The sequence below is a fragment of the Giraffa tippelskirchi genome, chromosome X, assembly GCF_054371585.1.
Source record: "Giraffa tippelskirchi isolate mGirTip1 chromosome X, T2T-mGirTip1v1.2.pri, whole genome shotgun sequence".
Lineage (NCBI taxonomy): Eukaryota > Metazoa > Chordata > Mammalia > Artiodactyla > Giraffidae > Giraffa > Giraffa tippelskirchi.
The window spans coordinates 16,972,169-16,990,134 of record NC_137289.1 but is presented as its reverse complement, the minus strand read 5'-3'; the positions used below and the strand labels follow the sequence as shown (position 1 = coordinate 16,990,134).

Sequence of the window (17,966 nt, the reverse complement as noted above, 5' to 3'; positions counted from 1 at the left end):
GTCAAAACTGTGTCTTCAAGCCTATCCTACAGAATCCTGGTCCCGATGAATATATCAGTGAATGTGTCAAGGATGAGTCATCAGAGGGTAAGGAAGGGCAGGAGAGACTTGAGCTCAGCTGGATCCCTTGCAAGGACTCTTACAGGAGACACTGTTCTGCTGTTCTCCATGAATCCGAAAGCTTATATTAGTGTATAATTATAATCTTTGCTCAAAGTACGTGACACATAACTTCATGTCTATTTCTCTCAAGAGTCTACGCTCCATGAGAGAAGGGATCTTCTCTTCCTTGTTCACAACTGGATCCCCATCAGCTACTATAGGACTTTGCACATAGTAGGTGCTCAATAAATTACTTGTTACATGAATGGACAATAAAACCATATAACTATGAATCGATTTCTGGTGTGACGAATAGGGATAATCAAGAGTTCAGAGGGAGACTCTAGATTTCCAAATAGGTAGTCCGAGGAAAGGGTATCATTGCAAAACCACTTTGAGAGGGGGGAAATGTTAATAATTTACCTGTGCTGGGTGAGCACATTTACAGCTGAAGGATGATTTGCACAGTAAGCCAGATACATAGATTTAAAATGAGGCATGAGGCTCAGAAGACAACCACCTACTTTGTGTTGGTTTTCTGGAAACCTGTAAGTAAAACAAGTGGAACACACAATGTAATATAGAAAACAAGATAAAGGAGATGATTTCTATTAAACTTGGCAACATGCAAGCCTTTTGAATTCTTTTGCCAAAGTTAAAAAGAAACTTCTACATTATAACCATTTTATCTATGAAATGCAAGTTCTTGGCCATTGCTTTAAACCCCAGCCACCAAACATAGCTCCAGTACATAGAGTCAGATACTTATTTTGCATTAATAGGGGTTTTAAGATGCTTATTCAAATTATGATATTCAAATTTAGCCAGACACACTAAAAATACTCTTGATTAATTTACATGAAGTTCAAGTACAGATAGTTTAGTTGCTAAAGAATCTGCCTGCAATGCAGGAGACCCTGGTTTGATTCCTGGGTTGGGAAGACCCGCTGGAGAAGGGATAGGCTACCCACTCCAGTATTCTTGGGCTTCTCTGGTGGCTCAGCTGGTAAAGAATCTACCTGCAATGTGGGAGACCTGGGTTCGATCCCTGGGTTGGGAAGATCCCCTGGAGAAACAAACAGCTACTCACTCCAGTCTTCTGGCCTGGAGAATTCCATGGACTGTATAGTCCATTGGGTCGCAAAGAGTCGGACATGATGGAGTGAATTTCATTTCACTTCACTTCAAGTACAGACAAAACTAACTGAGTCCAGAAATGACACATCACAAAGGAGTGTTATGTAGTCTTGGTGGCAGTTGCTAGGCAAGGTGACATCCAGATGTTTAAAATTACAAGTCACCTATCTTAGTTTGCAAAAAACTCAGAAAAGCACAAGAAAAAAATTACTTGGTATTCCACCATTCGGAGATATCGATTATAACAATTTTGGCTTATTCTTTGGACTTTTCTATGTGTTTCTCTATAAAATGGAAAACAAAGATGACAAATCTAGATGGCAATCTGCTCTTAGTCACCATCTTTCCATACCAATCATCTGGATCCCTATCAGCATTTGGAGTGGCTCCTGAGGTCTCCTTGTGAGGGTTCTCACCAGCTTCCTCCAGGGACAACCACTTGTGCTTTACTAAGCTCAAGAAACAGGCAATTGCCCCCAAGTTCCCTATAGACGACAAAAGTCACCAATGTCTGAGATCCACCACTTGGACAACTAATCTTGCTCTAGAAATAAACTGCCTGATGATCATCACAGTTCATTCTGCAGTATGAAGTTGAACACCTCAGTGATCTAGCTAGCCTTCAATGATGTATTGTGCTTCACAAAAAGGTATTACTTGGAAAAGTAATTCGCTATGTACAAATTACCATCTAATCGATGATAAAGGCATCATCCATAGTCAATTTAGACCTTATTTGTCAATATAATTTTTAAATAAAGCCAGAAGTAATTGACTAGATGTAGAACACTGATAAGCAACTAGTGGTCTGACACTGTGAATACCACCACCTAGTGGATTTTCTCTGTTGTTTTTGTTGTATAGTTGCTCAGTCATGTCCAACTGTTTTGCGACCCCAGGGACTGTATGTAGCCTGCCAGGCTCCTCTGTCCATGGGATTTCCCAGGCAAGAATACTGGAGTGGGCTGCCATTTCCTTCTCCAGGGGCTCTTCCTGGCCCAGGGATTGTACCCCCATCTCCTGCTGTGCAGGCAGATTCTTTATCACTGAGCCACCAGGGAAGTCCAGATTTTCTCTATACTGGGGCAATTTATTAAAGTTGTAATAAATGTATAAATGCATAAATACAAAGTGCCCATATCTACGACGACAGTCAAAACAAAACACACATTAAAAAAACCCAATGTTGCTAGCTATCTTAATGGCAATGTGAGACACTTACTTTGAACATTCTTCCAAGGCTTGGCAGAGCGTCTGTTGAAATGTGCATACTTCCTCGAAGTTTCCCAATAAAGATGTAAACTCCACAGTACTCAGACTGAAAAATATATATATGCAGCTTTAGTGGAGAGAACTTGGGGATGACTTGAGCTATCTCTCTCTAGTCTGGTTAGGTGATAGTTTGCTAGTAACTGGCAAATGGAGCAAAGGAAGCAATTCTTACATTTTAACTTTTGCTTCTGAATTGACACCAACTCTGTGATCTTAAGCAACTTTCTAAAACTTCTTTCCTTAGTTTCCTTTTCTATAACAAGAATAATGATCCTAAAGAAAGTGAGTGTTTACAAGGGACATTAGGTATTTTACAAAGCAAGGAGTAAATGAGTAACAAGTGCTTAACATCTGAGCATTGATAGAGAACAGATTGGTGGTTCAAAAGGGGGGGAGAAGGGGTGGGTGGAATGGATTACGGTGGTCAAAAGATTCAAACTTCTAGTTATAAAATAAGGAAGGCATAGGGATGGACTGTACGGCATGGTGACCATAGTTAATAATACTGTACTGCATACTGGAAAGTTTCTCAGAGAGTAGCTCTTAAAAGTCCTCATCACAAGAAAAAAAAATTTGTAACTATGTGTGATGATGAATTTTAACTAGATTTACTGTAGTGATTATTTCACAATATATACAAATACTGAATCATTACACTGTACATCTGGACTAATATAATGTTTACATGTCAACTGTATCTCAATAAAAAATAAATAAGAATCTAAGTAGGTAGAATACATCACAGTTGGGAATAAGTGTAAAAACTTTTGAATTCTCTCCCCTAGAGGAGCTGGGACAGTAATTGGAAGATATTATATATGCCAAATAAGGCACAATGAAAAAGAGCAAAATCCAGCTTCTCTTAAATTAAAAGGCTCATAAATCAACTCAAGGAAATCTGGAGAGGAAGTAGGAGGGAAGAAATAGTACTGATGCGTGTGTTTGTTTTTGGAATGGAATGGAATCAAACAAAGACAAACTGAACAATTTTATCCATCACCTCTGTACTAAGAATTTTCTCATCTTTTGTTCTCTTACCGAAAAAAAAAAAAAAAAAGGAGCCAACACTAGTATAGCGCTTAACACTGAGGTAAGCATTTTACAAATAACAACTTGTGTTAACCTTACAAGAACTTTATGAGATAGGTACTATTGCTGTCTCCATTTTACACATAAGGAAACCCACACACAGAGAGGTTAAGCAAATCAGCCAAAGTCACAAAGCCAGTGAATGGTGAAGCCAGAAGTTGAACTCAAACATTCTAGCTCCAGAGTAAATGCTCCTAACCACTTTTTGAAAGAAAACTTTTCTGAAGATTGACTTAAAAGGCCAACGTCTGCCACATGTTCTTTCTCCTTAATATAATAATACTAGGGGAGGGTTTCCAGGAGAGTAATTTTTGCTGACAAAGAAAAGGAAGACCCAAACAGTGTTACCAGTAACCCCTAGAGTATAAAAAGCACCCAGTTCCTCCACTCTGATGCCCTCTTGAACCACAAGCTGAAAAACCCCTCTCATGGGTGTCAAAAGTGAAACCGTTTAGCCAGCTTTCCTGGCTGTTGCTCCCCTAGAGCAGTAGGAGCTTGACTGAGCACTTAGCTGGACCCTTCAGGATTAAACAAAATTCTGCTTTGCTCAAATTACTTCAGGGTCTACAAGGCAGAACCAATGGAAACTGACTGTAAGTCAGTTTCGAATTTCTGTGGAACAGTGCGGTTCTGGCTCAGTTCTCTCACCTCCTCTGCCCTGGCTCTTTTCCTTTCCTTTGTCTAGTTCTTGATTGCTCATCAATCGCTTCTATATTTGAAATCTTACCATCTCTGCTGTCAGGTTTAACACATCAGTTTCCCTCTCCTCCTCTGCCTGTCACCTCTAGAACCCAAACCCACATTTCACTCAGTGGCAGGAGACACAGCAGGTTGAGTCTGGACACTGACTGACCATGTGATGTGCAGGGCAGTGAGCCTCTCTGGGATTTGGTTTTCTTATTTATTCAATGAGGATAGTCATTTCTTCCAGGGCACTAGACCCAGTGATTCACTGAAGTTCCATTCAGCTTTAGTTCCACTCAAGAACTATGAACTATGATTCACAGAGCACTTCATATTTTACAAAATAATAACAAAAGCTACTTTGTTGTTGATCATTTAAGCTCTGACAAAACACAGGAATACAAAATCCTTTCATACTGAAGTAAGATTCCCATAGTGTCATGAAAATAACCAAGTGGGAAATCTAATAGGACATTATGCCTAAGCAAGCATGATTTAGAAAAAGGGAGAAAATAGTGAAATACATCATTAAACTTATTTAAGCTAGAAGCCAACAATTTAGGCAATTGTTTGGCAAAAATATACTCAAACTGAGGTAAAAGAAGAAGCTTCTGTCCTCCACTCTACGTATCAATTGCTAAATTTTCTATTTGACTTAAATCATAATATCTAGGAAAGTTTAATCCATTAAAATAAAAACACACAAATGCAGTTAGACATTATTTGTTACATATGCCAGGTCTACAAGCACCGAAAAAATGAGTGGTCAACAGTTTTATTTTGTGAAAAGTAAGTTTGCAATTCAGGCCTTCGGATTTCTATGACCAGAATAAGGGTTGAATATTGGATTGTGAAAAACATTCTAACATCTCTTTCTCATTCACTTTGGCCTGGGTGAAATACTGGCTTGAATGGCTCTTAGGAACACTCACAAAATGCCACGCTTTTTCCACTCTCAGAGCATGGGAAAGAGTTTCTGCCCTGGCAAACAAAGGTCATAGTAAGCACAAGAATTTCCAGTGTCTGTGCTTTCTGCATAAAAACATCAGCAAGTCCTTTTTCTGGAAGGTAAAACCAGATATATCCCTTTTAAAACGGACAAGATAAAAATGGTGACTAACAGAAAAGCAGATCGACTCATTCCCGCCACAGCCAGAAGAGAGAGAAAGTCAAGCTCTCCAAAAGCAACATCTTGCATAATTTCTGTTGCCTTGACCATGTTCTTGGCAACCTGTGATCTGTGGAAATTCTTCTAAAGGGCAAAATCAATTATTCCGTGACATAAGAGTAATGACTCCATATGCTGACATTATCTTGCTTTGCTTAGTGAGGGGTTTAAAATATAAATCTTACTTGTTATTGGACTGCAGGGGTCTTAAGTAAGTAACAAGAAGAGACTGAAGTTCTTTAGCATAATCTTTTTCAGTGTCCAAGATATTCTGTAACACCTACAAAGAAACAAAGATCAAGGTATTGTAATTGTCAGAAAAGTCCAAAGTAAAATACAGTTTTAGATCTTTTAATCAAATTATAAGAAAGAAAAGTCCTATTTACTCAGGCTAGCACTGTGAGTAAGGAACACAAAATCTGAACGCATTCTAGCAAACTAATAATTGCATGACAACTGGTTATACTGCATAACTCATACAAACATTTTTTTCAGAATTACCTTTATTTGGAGGGGCCCTACCATTTACACAGTATGGCTCAGAATGCTTTTGTGTGCTTTAAATTATTTTATCCTCAGTAAAAGTCTCAGCTAACAAAGGATCATCATTTCCATTTTATGGTTGAGAAGATTGAGACCAACTACCCCAAGGCATACAGATTTAACGTCAGGATAATTTCACGATAACTGATATCAAACATCAAAACAGATTTTTGTTTTTGAGAAGATCTTAGGTGACAAAATCTGAGGACACTGAATTTTTAAGCAGGGTTAAAACTGTTTTTTTAATTAAAAGTAAAAAGTGCTAGTATAAACATTTCAAAGAGAAAAAGAAGCTGAAATGTGAGGAATTAAATGAGGGAAATGATGCTTACCAGTATTATTAATGATAGTCAAAAGAAAATCCTATAGGCAAAATAATCAATAAATAGGTCCACAGTTTCTCTTCCCCCACCAGCCCTGGAGTCATGCCCCATTTCCCAGCCTTTTCTGGAGGCAGCTACAACCTTCATTCCACGATCTTAGAGATCCACCAACCTAACATTTTGGTGTATTTTCTCTCATATTTCCTAATCCATTCAACACAAATTTACTGAGTGTCTATGTGGTGACAGGGCTTCCCTTGCGGCTCAGCTGGTAAAGAATCCGCCTGCAATGCGGGAGACCTGGGTTCAATCTCTGGGTTGGGAAGATCCCCTGGAGAAGGGAAAGGCTACCCACTCCAGTATTCTGGCCTGGAGAATTCCATGGACAGTCCATGGGGTCGCAAAGAGTCGGACACGACTGAGCGACTTTCACTATGTGGTGACAAAGGCCACGCCTGCCCTCAGGGAGTTTCTACTCTGTCTGCAAAGGGAGAGACATTAAACAGAGGGGGCTCACAAGACCATGTGAAGCATTCTTAGCCAGGAGAAGCCCCTTAACCTACCAACATGCCAGACGTGTACTCACAAGACAGTGCATGATGATCTTCTTTTGAAAGGTGGAATGGAAAAACCGCCTGGAGGTCCAGGTAGCTGTGGGGTTTTTTTTGAAATAACTGAACTGAAGGGTGGTAGTCCAGGCTCTGCTACCAATGAACAGGTCGCTTCAGTTTTAAGGTTTCACTTGCCTCATCTCAGATTGTGACATTTCACCTACCTCAGGGACCATTGTGAAGAGGTAAGGGAGACACTGTACATGTAGGTGCTGGGTGCGTTGGGAAACAGTCCCCCCCAATTTAAAGGTTACAAAAAAGGTTCCTCAATGGCAGTATTGACATTTCAGAGCAGATCACTCTTTGTTGTGAGGGGATGCCCTGTGCACTGTAGGATGCTTTGCAACATCACTAGAATCTACCCATCAGATGTCAGCTGCACGCCACCCCCTACCCAAGTATGACAATCAAAAATGTGCCCAGACAATGCCAAATGTCACCTGAAGGGCAATATCACCCCTAGTCGACAGGGACATAGGCTACAGCGGTGGCCTCAAAAGTTAGGGCTTAAGTTGTAGCCCCTCCTCCCAGCCACTCATGTCTACTTTCAGTTTCTCTGTTCCTTAAGGAGGAATGCCTACTCTAAACAGAAGTGTGCATCTAGGGGCCTGGAGGTACCAATGCACTGTGAAATTAATCCAATAATGGAATAGAAATTTTATCCCCTATAGGAAGTCAAAGCACAACAAAGGAAATTAGAAACAATCTTAAGATGAATAAAAAAAAAAACACAACATACAAAACTTGTAGGATGCAGTTAAAACAGTGCTTGGAGACTGTAAACAGCTATACATGCCTATATCCAAAAAGAAGAAAGAGGACCTCTGGTTTCCACTCCAGCATTTAAGGCATTTGCTAGTCATTACTCCATCCTAAAAACAAGTAAATAGCTTAAAAAAATGGAAAAAAAGAACTTTGCTTACATTTGTCAGGGAATTGAGGTCACAGGGGAAAAATGATACACTCAAAATTAGAGAAACAGGCAAGCAGATAGAGATCATATCTTGCTGGAGCAGAAAACCATAAGAAGAAGCCTCCACAGGAATGGGAAGCAAGGTAGGAAAACCTGAACCATAATTGATGAGTTGCTGGAGGCTCACTTTGCTGTACACCTTAAATTAACAACACGAACATTGTTAATCAACTATACTCCAATATAAAATAGGTTTTTAAAGAGATATTTTTAAAAAAATGTGGTGCTGGTACCACTGGATAACTCCATGCAAAGAAAGAATTTGCACTCCTACTTCACATCATATTAAAAAATTAACTCAAAATGGATGCCAGAGTTAACCCTGAGAAGAAAACAGAAGAGGAAATCTTCCTGACCTTGGATTTGGCAATGGATTCTTGGATGACACCAAAAGCACAAGCAACAAGAGACTAAAGATAGATAAATTGAAATTCATGAAAATTAAAAACTTTTATGTATCAAAGGACATTGTTTAGTCGCTAAGTCATGTCCAATTCTTTTGCAACCCCATGGACTGTGGCCCGCCGGCTCCTCTGTCCATGGGATTCCTCAGGCAAGAATACTGGAGTGGGTTGCCATTTCCTTCTCCAGGGGATCTTCCCGACCCAAGGATCAAATCCGTGTCTCCTGTGTCTCCTTTGGATTCTTTACCACTGAGCCACCAGGGAAGCCCACCAAAGGACATTGTCAAGAAAAAGACAGCCCACAAAATGGGGGAAATATTTACAAATCATGTATTTGAAAAGGGTCTACGATTCAGAATTTACAACTCAACAATAAAAATAATCAATTAAAAGTTGGCAAAGGATTTAAATAGACATCTCTCCAAAGAAGATATACGAATGGCCAATATGCACATAAAAAGATAGTCAACATAGTTAACCACTAGGGAAATGCTAATCAAAACCACAATACTACTTCACACTTACTAGGATGGCTATAATAAAAAGAAAAAATAGAAAATAAAAAGGGTTGGTGAAGATATGGAGAAACTGAAACCTTCATACATTGCTGGTGGGAAAGTCAAAAACTTTCTATGGAAAGTAACTACTGTGGAAAACAGTTCGGCACTTCTTCGAAAGTTAGATATAGAGTTATCATATGACGCAGTAATCCATTACTAGAAAAAACATGTCTATGTAAATATTTGCACATCGATTTTCACAACAGCATTGTAAATAATAACCCAAAGGTCCATCAAGTGATGGTTGGATAAACAAAACCTGGTATATCCATACAAAGGAAGATTAATCAGTCCAAAAAAGCAATGAGTTACTAAGACATTCTACAATGTGGATGAACCTTGAAAATGTTATGCTAAGGAAGAAGCCAGACACAAAAGAACAAAGATTGTATGATTCAATTTATATGAAACATCCAGAATAAGGAAAACCTTCAGAGATAGAAAGTAGATTAGTGGTTGTTAAGGGCTGGAGGGAGGGAGTACTAATGTGTACAGGGTTTCTTATTGAGGTGATGAAAATGTTATAAAATAAGATGGTGGTGATCATCACACAACTCTGTTAATTTACTAAAAATCAGTGAATTGTACACTTTAAAGTGGTGACTTTTGTAGTATGTGAATTATGTATCATTATAGCTGTTATCTTAAAGTCAAAGGACAAATTTCTCATCTGTTAATGGAAGTTTTTCTGTTTTTTCTCTAAGTTCAAGTCCTTATCCAGTAGAATATCCTTCCAAACTCAATTTGTCCATCCTTACACCTCTCTGCCCAGCTGAGCTGTTGTTCACTGCAGTGTGTTAAATAATCACTTTTACTCACACTCAGCACGTGGATTCATTTTTTATTCTTAGAAATAGAAAGAGCTGCACTAGAATTCAACAGGACTACATTTATTAAGAGATAACACTCATATACAGATTTCCTTTTTAGCAATATTTATTTGTCTACAGTATTCGTATTGAAAGAAAAAGAGGCTGGTGGCCTGGCTTCCCACTTATATCCAGGAGAGAATGAAGTCAGTTTATCACTTCCTTTGTTCACATTTTTCTGAAGAGACCATGTCTGTCTGGTAATGTGCTGTCTCAAATCCTCAACCTTGCTTTCAAGCACCGTTGTCTGAAACTGTCATACTACCCAGATTATAATGTCCGTTAAAAGAAAAAGAAAAACAACGCGAAAAAGAAAACAAAACACAATCATTGCCTGAGGGAATTTTTAAATTAGAAATTTTGAAGACATTATTTACATCATAAAGTGTGATTTTTAAGACAATTAAACATCACTACTTTAACTCCATGGTTGCTATAATTCATTCAACCTCCCTCTCCCTGTTGAAACAGTTATTATTTCAACTTCCTTTAAAATGCAATCATCTCGAGTTCCCTTAAGAGAAAAGACTAAGATTTTGCAAGAAAGGTGCCAACTGCCCTGCTCCAATGGGTTTAATGGAGTGTGCTAAGCGAAGCAGCACACTTTCCAAGGGTTCCATCTGCACTGCAATCACTCGTACGGGACAAACAGAAGTAGGAAGGCAGACACTCCTTACTGCCTTTGAGTTCTGGAGAGCTGAACAGAAACATATACTAACCTCATACTGTTGCAAGTTTTGAGGGTGGTTGAATGCTGATTGTACAAGCTAGATTGACAAAGGTGATTAATGAGTCCTTCATTAAATAATGCAAAATGTGTTTGAATGATGATGTACTAAACAGTATTACCCTTGCTGTGGTGTGATTAGTCGAAATGCTCATCACGGTGGATGCCTAAGATTCTTTCCCAAATTCACTTGGACTTTTATTGCTTTCCTCAATCTCAAAAGACCAACTGATGAACTTCGGAGACTGGTTCTTTATTTTTCAGGCCACAGGGCATCTACTGTAAAAGGATTAAAAAGGGAAGCAGACAGAGAAGGCTATGTGTTCCCAAACAGAAGGCCTCAGTGGTGAGTCAGAAGGCAGGGAGTTTGGCAGGCCAACCAACTTCGGAGCAGTACAATCTGATTGAGATGAAATCCACTCAAATACTAAAATAGACTGTCCAGACATTGCCTTTGCTTCCCTGACTCCTTCTTCACAAGGACAACAGAGTATCCTTTTGCTCAAGTAACCTTTGACTAAATTCAGAATAAAACAGATGGTTAGAAGCCATAGAAAAAGAGGTAGAGGCCTTTTGAACCTCCACCCTAGGCTGTTGATTTTCCAGTAAAATATATTTCCTCCATTTCCTGGAAAGGCTTTAGAGTGAATTCATTTTTATAACTCTGTTTTCCAAAGGGAACGAATCATATAAGTCTGAGGAAATTATTTTAAGGGGCTAAAATGCAGAAACAAAGGCTGAATATAGAGATATGTCCCATGATAAAGGAAAACTATAACGGCCCTAGGAAAACTTAAATCTAAGCAAAACCACTGGGTTATAGGAATTCTGAGATAATAATGATGCCTACAAAAAAATGAGTTTGTGTTGGTAAATTACTATGAAACAAGAAAGGGCAATACATTATTGTATTTATACCATATTTGGCTTTATATGACAGAAGAGCCACCTGCTTACATTCAACTGCAGTGGTCAGTTTCACTTCTCCAGGTCCTTGGTTTTCACACAACAAGCAGCACCATGCCCTGTAATTGACAGACTCAGCAAAACAGAGTTGGATTCTGAAAACTGTCATCATCTCCCCAACTTCAGGTGGAAGACATGGATGGATGAGTCAAACAGGAAATAAGAAGGCAAAAAAGAATAGGGTATATGGAGAAGGAATAAATGGATAGATGGGTAAGGTAGTTTAGATTAGTGGTTTAAAACGGAGAGAATGCACAGAAGTATTTTAGGGCAGTGAAACTACCCTGAACAACACTCTAAAGGTAGATAGATGTCATCATACATTTGTCCAAACCCCTAGAATGTCCAACATCAGAAGTAATGGCAATGTCAACTCTGGACTTTGGTGCTAATGATGTGTCAATGTACGTTCATCATTTGTCACAAACATACCACTCTGGTAGGACATGCTGATAGCGGGGGAGGCTATGCATGTGTGGGGGCAGAGGTATACAAGACATCTCTCCCTTGGATCAATTTCGCCATGAACCTAAAACTGTTCTAAAATATGAAGTTTTTTTTAAGAAGAGTAGATAAGCACTAGAAAGGTAGAGAAAAAAATCTTCCCACCTTTCCTACCAAACGGAGGCACTGAAGACAGACTGGTTAGGCATCTGCCATACATTACAATAAAGTAGAAGAAAGTTAGAAAAAATAAACAATACTGGCCTTTACTTATTATATTTGCCTATTTGGCTGTAGGGAAATATCTCTACAGATATACAGTTGCAGACAGAGGCAACTTCCAGAGTTTAGTACGGGCAAACCTCGTGTTATCGTCCTTCGCTTCATTTCACTTTGCGGACATCGTGTTTTTTCACAAACGGAAGGTGTATGGCAGCCCTGAATCAAGCAAGTCTACTGGCACCATTTTTCCAACAGCATTTGCTCACTTCAGGTCTCTGTGTCACTTTTAGTAATTCTCCCAAGAATCTGCATTTTATCGTTATTATTATATTCGTTGTGTGATCAGTGATCTTTGATATGACTACTGCAGAAAGATTACAACTTGCTGAAGGCTTAGATCATAGCATTTTTAACAATAAAATATTTTTAATTAAGGTGTGTACACTGTTTTTTTAAGACATAATGCCATTGCACACTTAATAGATGACAGTAAAGCATAAACAGGGACTTCCCTGGAGGTCCAGTGGTTAAGGCATCACGCTTCCACTGCAGGGGGCACAGGTTTGATCCCTGGTTGGGGAACTAAGATCCTAAATGCTGTGCAGCATGGTCAAAATGTTTTTAATTAAAATTTAAAAATTGGATGGGACTTAAAAGAAAAATAAAGTGGAAACATAACTCTCATATGCACTGGGAAACCAAACAACTCATGTAACAGTTTCTTGCAATGCTCTGGAATCAAATGGGCCTTCTCAGGTGGTTCAGTGGTAAAGAATCTGCCTGCCAAAGCAAGAGACTCAAGAGACATGGGTTTGATCCCTGGGTCGGGAAGATCCCCTGGAGAAGGGAATGGCAATCCACTCCAGTATTCTTGCCTGGGAAATCCCATGGACAGAGGAGCCTGGCAGGCTACAGTCCATGGGGTCGCAAAGAGTCAGACACGACTGAGCACTCACAGAATCAAACCAGCAATATCTTTGAGGGGTGCCTGTGTCAGGATTACTGTGAGCCTGGCCTATTTGTGGCAGCACAAAGGACCACATTCTTACAATGGGCTGCACTTGTTGCAATAAATAAGGAATTTCACCCTCTGAGAGGCATTTTGATGGGAATGGAAGAGACTGTAGTCCCTCCTGCAGGGACAGGTTGCAAGCACGTACATTCTTGCTGGGATGAATATGCTCACATGGTTCTCCCTGCCTGATTCCCCTTCCAGCTCTTCTCTGCTTATCTAAGCCCTAACATGCCTGCAATCCTCTCTGCCATTCAACCTTTTCCTGTTGCTGTTGTTGTTTAGTCGCTAATTCATGTCTGATTCTCTGTGACCCCATGGACTATAACCCGCCAGGCTCCTCTGTCCATTGAATTGTCCAGGCAAGAATATGAGAGTGGGTTGCCATTCCCCTCTCCAGGGGATCTTCCCGACCCACAGATCGAACTCACGTCTCCTGTAACTCCTGCATTGGCAGGCAGATTCTTTACCACTGATACACCTAGGAAATCCAGTATTTTCCTTCATTGATTTTTGAATTTTAGTTTAGTGAGTATCAGAATCGCCTGTGAGGAATGGAGAGAAGGCAGCTGAGGGAACTGTTTAAAAATGCTGTTTACTAGGACCTATGGCCAAAGATTCTGATGTAATAAGCCAGATGTGGATCCCAGATATCTACAGTTTTAATGGTCTCCCTGGGGGCTTTCAAATGCAAAAGATTTCCCAGCCATATCTGGACCAACTCATCTTAGGACAGTTTGTCACTTGACATCATTGCCTGCCATGTGGCTTACACCATGTCGGTCCTGTCTTCCCAGTGAGACCATGGATGCCAAGACCTAAGTGCTGCATGCAAATGAAGCCTGACAACTAAGCTACATAGTTTCCTCTTTCTTTTCATTTTTTTCAGTTTTATTGTGATCTAATTGACAAATAAAAATTATATTTCTTCAAGATATCCTACTTGACATTTTGATGTATGCACACATTGTGAAATGATCACCACAATCAAGCTAATTAACACATCCATCACCTCACATAGTCACCATTTTCTTTTGTTGCTATTGTTCTTCTTTATTTTTAATCCCTCCTGGCACATAACATCAACTTACAATAGGCAAAGAGAGACACTGAGAAGAAGATTATTAGAAAAATAACTCATAGAAAACGATATGCTTTTGTTCAATAGTGAGAGACGTTTAACAAATGACAGTGAATTTTTAGGACAATGAAGGAACCAAAGTCAGGAGCAGCAAAAGCCTCCTCTAGGCTGCCATGTCCCTAAAGGATGCTAAACTCTCTTTCAAAACAACCGGCTAGGAGAGGCCAAGCCTCAGTTAGACACAGTAAACATGCCTCACGGCAGATGGAGGTCTGAGTCTGGAGAACTTCTAAACATTTCAGAACTGATGTGCCACCAGAAGCAAACTGAGGCTTGAATGGGTCTGAGATCAGCTGATAATCCCTCAGAAACTTGAAAAAGGGGAGAGAATGTGTGCAGACCTGCAAATTCCAAGAGGTCTTTATCCTGCCCAAGTTTACAGGATATGACAGTTAATTTTACGTCTCAACTTGGTTGGATCATGAGATGCCCAGATTAAATAATATTTCTGGCATGTCTGTGCGAGTGTTTCCAGATAAAGTGAACTTTGAACCAGTAGCCTGAATAAAGCAGATTGCCCTCCCCAATGTGCATCATCCAAACTGTTGGCCTGAATAGAACAAAAAGATGAAGGAAGGGAGAATTGGCTCTCTTTGTACCTCACTGCTTGAGCTGGAACATCTTCTGCCCAAGGACTAGAATTTACACCCTTAGCTCCCCTGGTTCTCAGGCCTTTGGAATCAGACTGAACTACTCCACCACCTGTCCTGGATTTTCAGCTTACACACGGCAGATCATGGGACTTCTCAGCCTCCATAATCACATGAGCCAATTCCTTACAGTAAATCTCTCTATATGTATCTATTGGTTCTGTCTCTCTGGAGAACCCTGACTAATACACAAGACCAAAATAAAGAAAGCATTTAGACTAGCGAGGACTCGCTGAATGCAAGAGCATAAGAACATGTCTGATCACAGACAGTACTGTCAGGGTGTGAGAACAAAATAATCTCCATGAAGGATAAATAATGAAGACACAGTTCCTGTTTTATTTATAGCTATATTTATATTTAAACAGGCTATGTATATGTATATATGTATATACACATCCACACATCAAAGAAAGTTTGGCATCAGATTCAGCAAGATGTTAATGGTGATCATCTCTGAGTGGTGGAATTACAGGTGATATTTATTTCCTTCTTTATACTTTTCCTGCACTGTCTGATTTTTTCATCATTATTTATTTAATAAGAAAAAAATTCTTCCTGTTTTTAAAAAAATGAAGTAAAAATCAGTCACTTGTGCTCTTATAGAACTAGCAACAGAAAACATCTACAATTAATGACTCTTAGGAAGAAGACTTAATGTGAGATGAGATGGGGACACCTTATATATGGGTGAACTTGATTTTCCAGATCTCAAAATACTGTGGGTGAGTACTCAGGTATTCAACACAGATTGAGAGGGCAATCAGAACACTCGGAACATATTTTGAATTTGTTGCTGCTAAAAAATTTGCCTAAATACTCAAAAACGTAGATTTTTAAAAAACACCAACAGCTAGCCCAAATCCCTTCACCTGCATATCTAATTACAATAGTAAGTCCAACTGGTCTCAATAACCCAGAAATATTCATACTATGGCTCTACAGTTCCTTCTCAGGCCATCATGGGCTCCCCAAGACCTTTTGGGTTTTTTAAATTAAGTTTGGTTTGAGACAAAATTTAAATATATATATATATATATATATATATATATATATATATATATATTTGGCTCAACAATTTAACTTCTAGGACTCCACCTTACAGATCTTTATACACTTTGCCAAAGTTACACACAGGATTTTCACTGCAGAATTGTTTATAATAAAAAAAAAGAATTGTTTATAACAGCGAGAACTGGAAATAAGGTACATGGACTCCAACAGGAGGTGGGTGATAGAAACTGCAGTACATCTTGAGTTGGTATATAGTATAGATAGGATATATATAATGCCCATAAGAATCACAGAGGTTAGTCTGCCTTGGATAATCCCAACAACATTTTAAATTGATAGACTCAGCAGAGGCAGAGAGAGAGTCAAAGCAGAATGATTGTATGCTCCAGACTGGCAGGGAGAAGCAGCTATTGTAACACTTTAATTCACCATTTGACTGCACCTTTCCATTAAAAATTTAATAATTGGGGTTCACCTGGAAGCTAAAAGAAATGGTCACGACCAGAGGTGAGGGGGAATTGTGTGAAGGTGGTCAAAAGGTACAAACTCACAGTTATAAGTACTAGGGATGTAAAGTACAACGTGATAAATATAATAGACCCTGCTGTGTGCTCTTTATGACTGTTGTTAAGATAGTATATCCTAAGAGTTCCCATCACAAAGAAAACACATTTTTTTCTATTTCTGTGATTTTGTGACTCTATGAGATGATGGATATTCAGTGACTTACTGGGGTCATCATTTCATGATGCACGTAAGTCAAATCATTATGCTGTACACCTTAAATTTACAGTGTTGAATGTCAATTTTTTTCTCAATAAAACTAAGAGAAAAAAGAAAATACAAGGCAAATAAATAACTGAAAATATGATAACCTTAAGTGACAACTCAGAACACAAATTGTGTAGATAGCATGATTACAACTACATAATGATATATAGCTATATACGTGTAGGAAATGCATCAAAACATTACCAGTTTTTAAAAAAAGTGATCAGGGATGAAGAGAGAAGGAAGTCTAGCTCTGTTGGGTGATATATTTTAACCTCATAAATGTAAAAGGAAAATAGTGACAAAATTATCCCCTATGATTATTGTCCATGCTACCTATGAAGTTCCTACCTGATTTTTCATACCAACTACTGTTCATGTTATCATTATGAAGCAAACTCACTGAAGAATGATATTTCGTTTTTTTGAAACCAAATGTATAGAAAGATTTAAAAACTCTTGAGGGACCCCCTGCTGGCCCAGTGGTTAGGATTCCACACTTCCACCCCAGGAGGCACGGGTTCCATCCCTGGTCTGGGAACTAAGCTCCCACAAGCCACACAGTGTGGCCAAAAAATAAAATAAAAACTGTTTGTCCATGCACACGATGAAAGGAGTCGGTAGCAAAAACACATATAGAACATTAGGTGAAAAGTGAAACTATATTTCAGCTGTGATGGGGAAGATGACAAGGCTACCAAACAGGGAGACTTCGAGGTTATGAGGACTTGACCTTTTCATTAGTGACTGGGCCAAGTCTGGAAAGAAGACATGGAGGAAAACAGAGTAGATTAAGGGAAATGATACAATTTCTTTTTCAAACAGAAACTTATTTTGAGTATTGCACATGCCCTATTTATAGCTTATATATTTTGACATATCTGTGTTCAAGCCAGAGCTATTTCATTCCTCCCTCTGTGCCAAAGGGCAGTCTTCCCTTTGGGGTCTCCTCAAGAACAAGGTTGATAATATTTCCGAGGATATCATAGCAGATGGATTGATTCTAAAATAAAATCACACTATGCAATCATGTAAACTTTACTGCATTAAAGGAACTTGGGAATTCACCTCCTATCTGGTAAGGCAAGCTCTAACTGCTGAATTTCCCCATAATGTTGACATATCAGCCAATTTCTCTTTTGTTGCAGTTTAATAGGCCTTGCTCTGAATCTTTGTGCTACCCTTGAATTACTCAGTACAGTGGATGTAAAACTTCTAGATATCTATAAGAAACCTACAGGTAGAAGAGCTCCACTATAATGAAGCTGACATTAGACTCTTGCA

General features: G+C 39.0%; 1 protein-coding gene across 24 annotated transcripts in view; it reads right to left on the bottom strand.

The window, feature by feature from the left end:
• ARHGEF6 (Rac/Cdc42 guanine nucleotide exchange factor 6) overlaps window positions 1–17,966 on the bottom strand; it is a 112,666-nt gene that overhangs the window by 47,600 nt on the left and 47,100 nt on the right. For all 24 annotated transcript variants that reach the window (XM_081564915.1, XM_081564916.1, XM_081564920.1 and 21 more), the window contains 3 exons: window positions 5,638–5,732; window positions 2,462–2,557; window positions 526–648 (listed from right to left, as the gene is read on the bottom strand). In XM_081564915.1, the coding sequence (XP_081421041.1) occupies window positions 526–648; window positions 2,462–2,557; window positions 5,638–5,732 (314 nt within the window). The remainder of the gene's footprint in view (window positions 1–525; window positions 649–2,461; window positions 2,558–5,637; window positions 5,733–17,966) is intronic.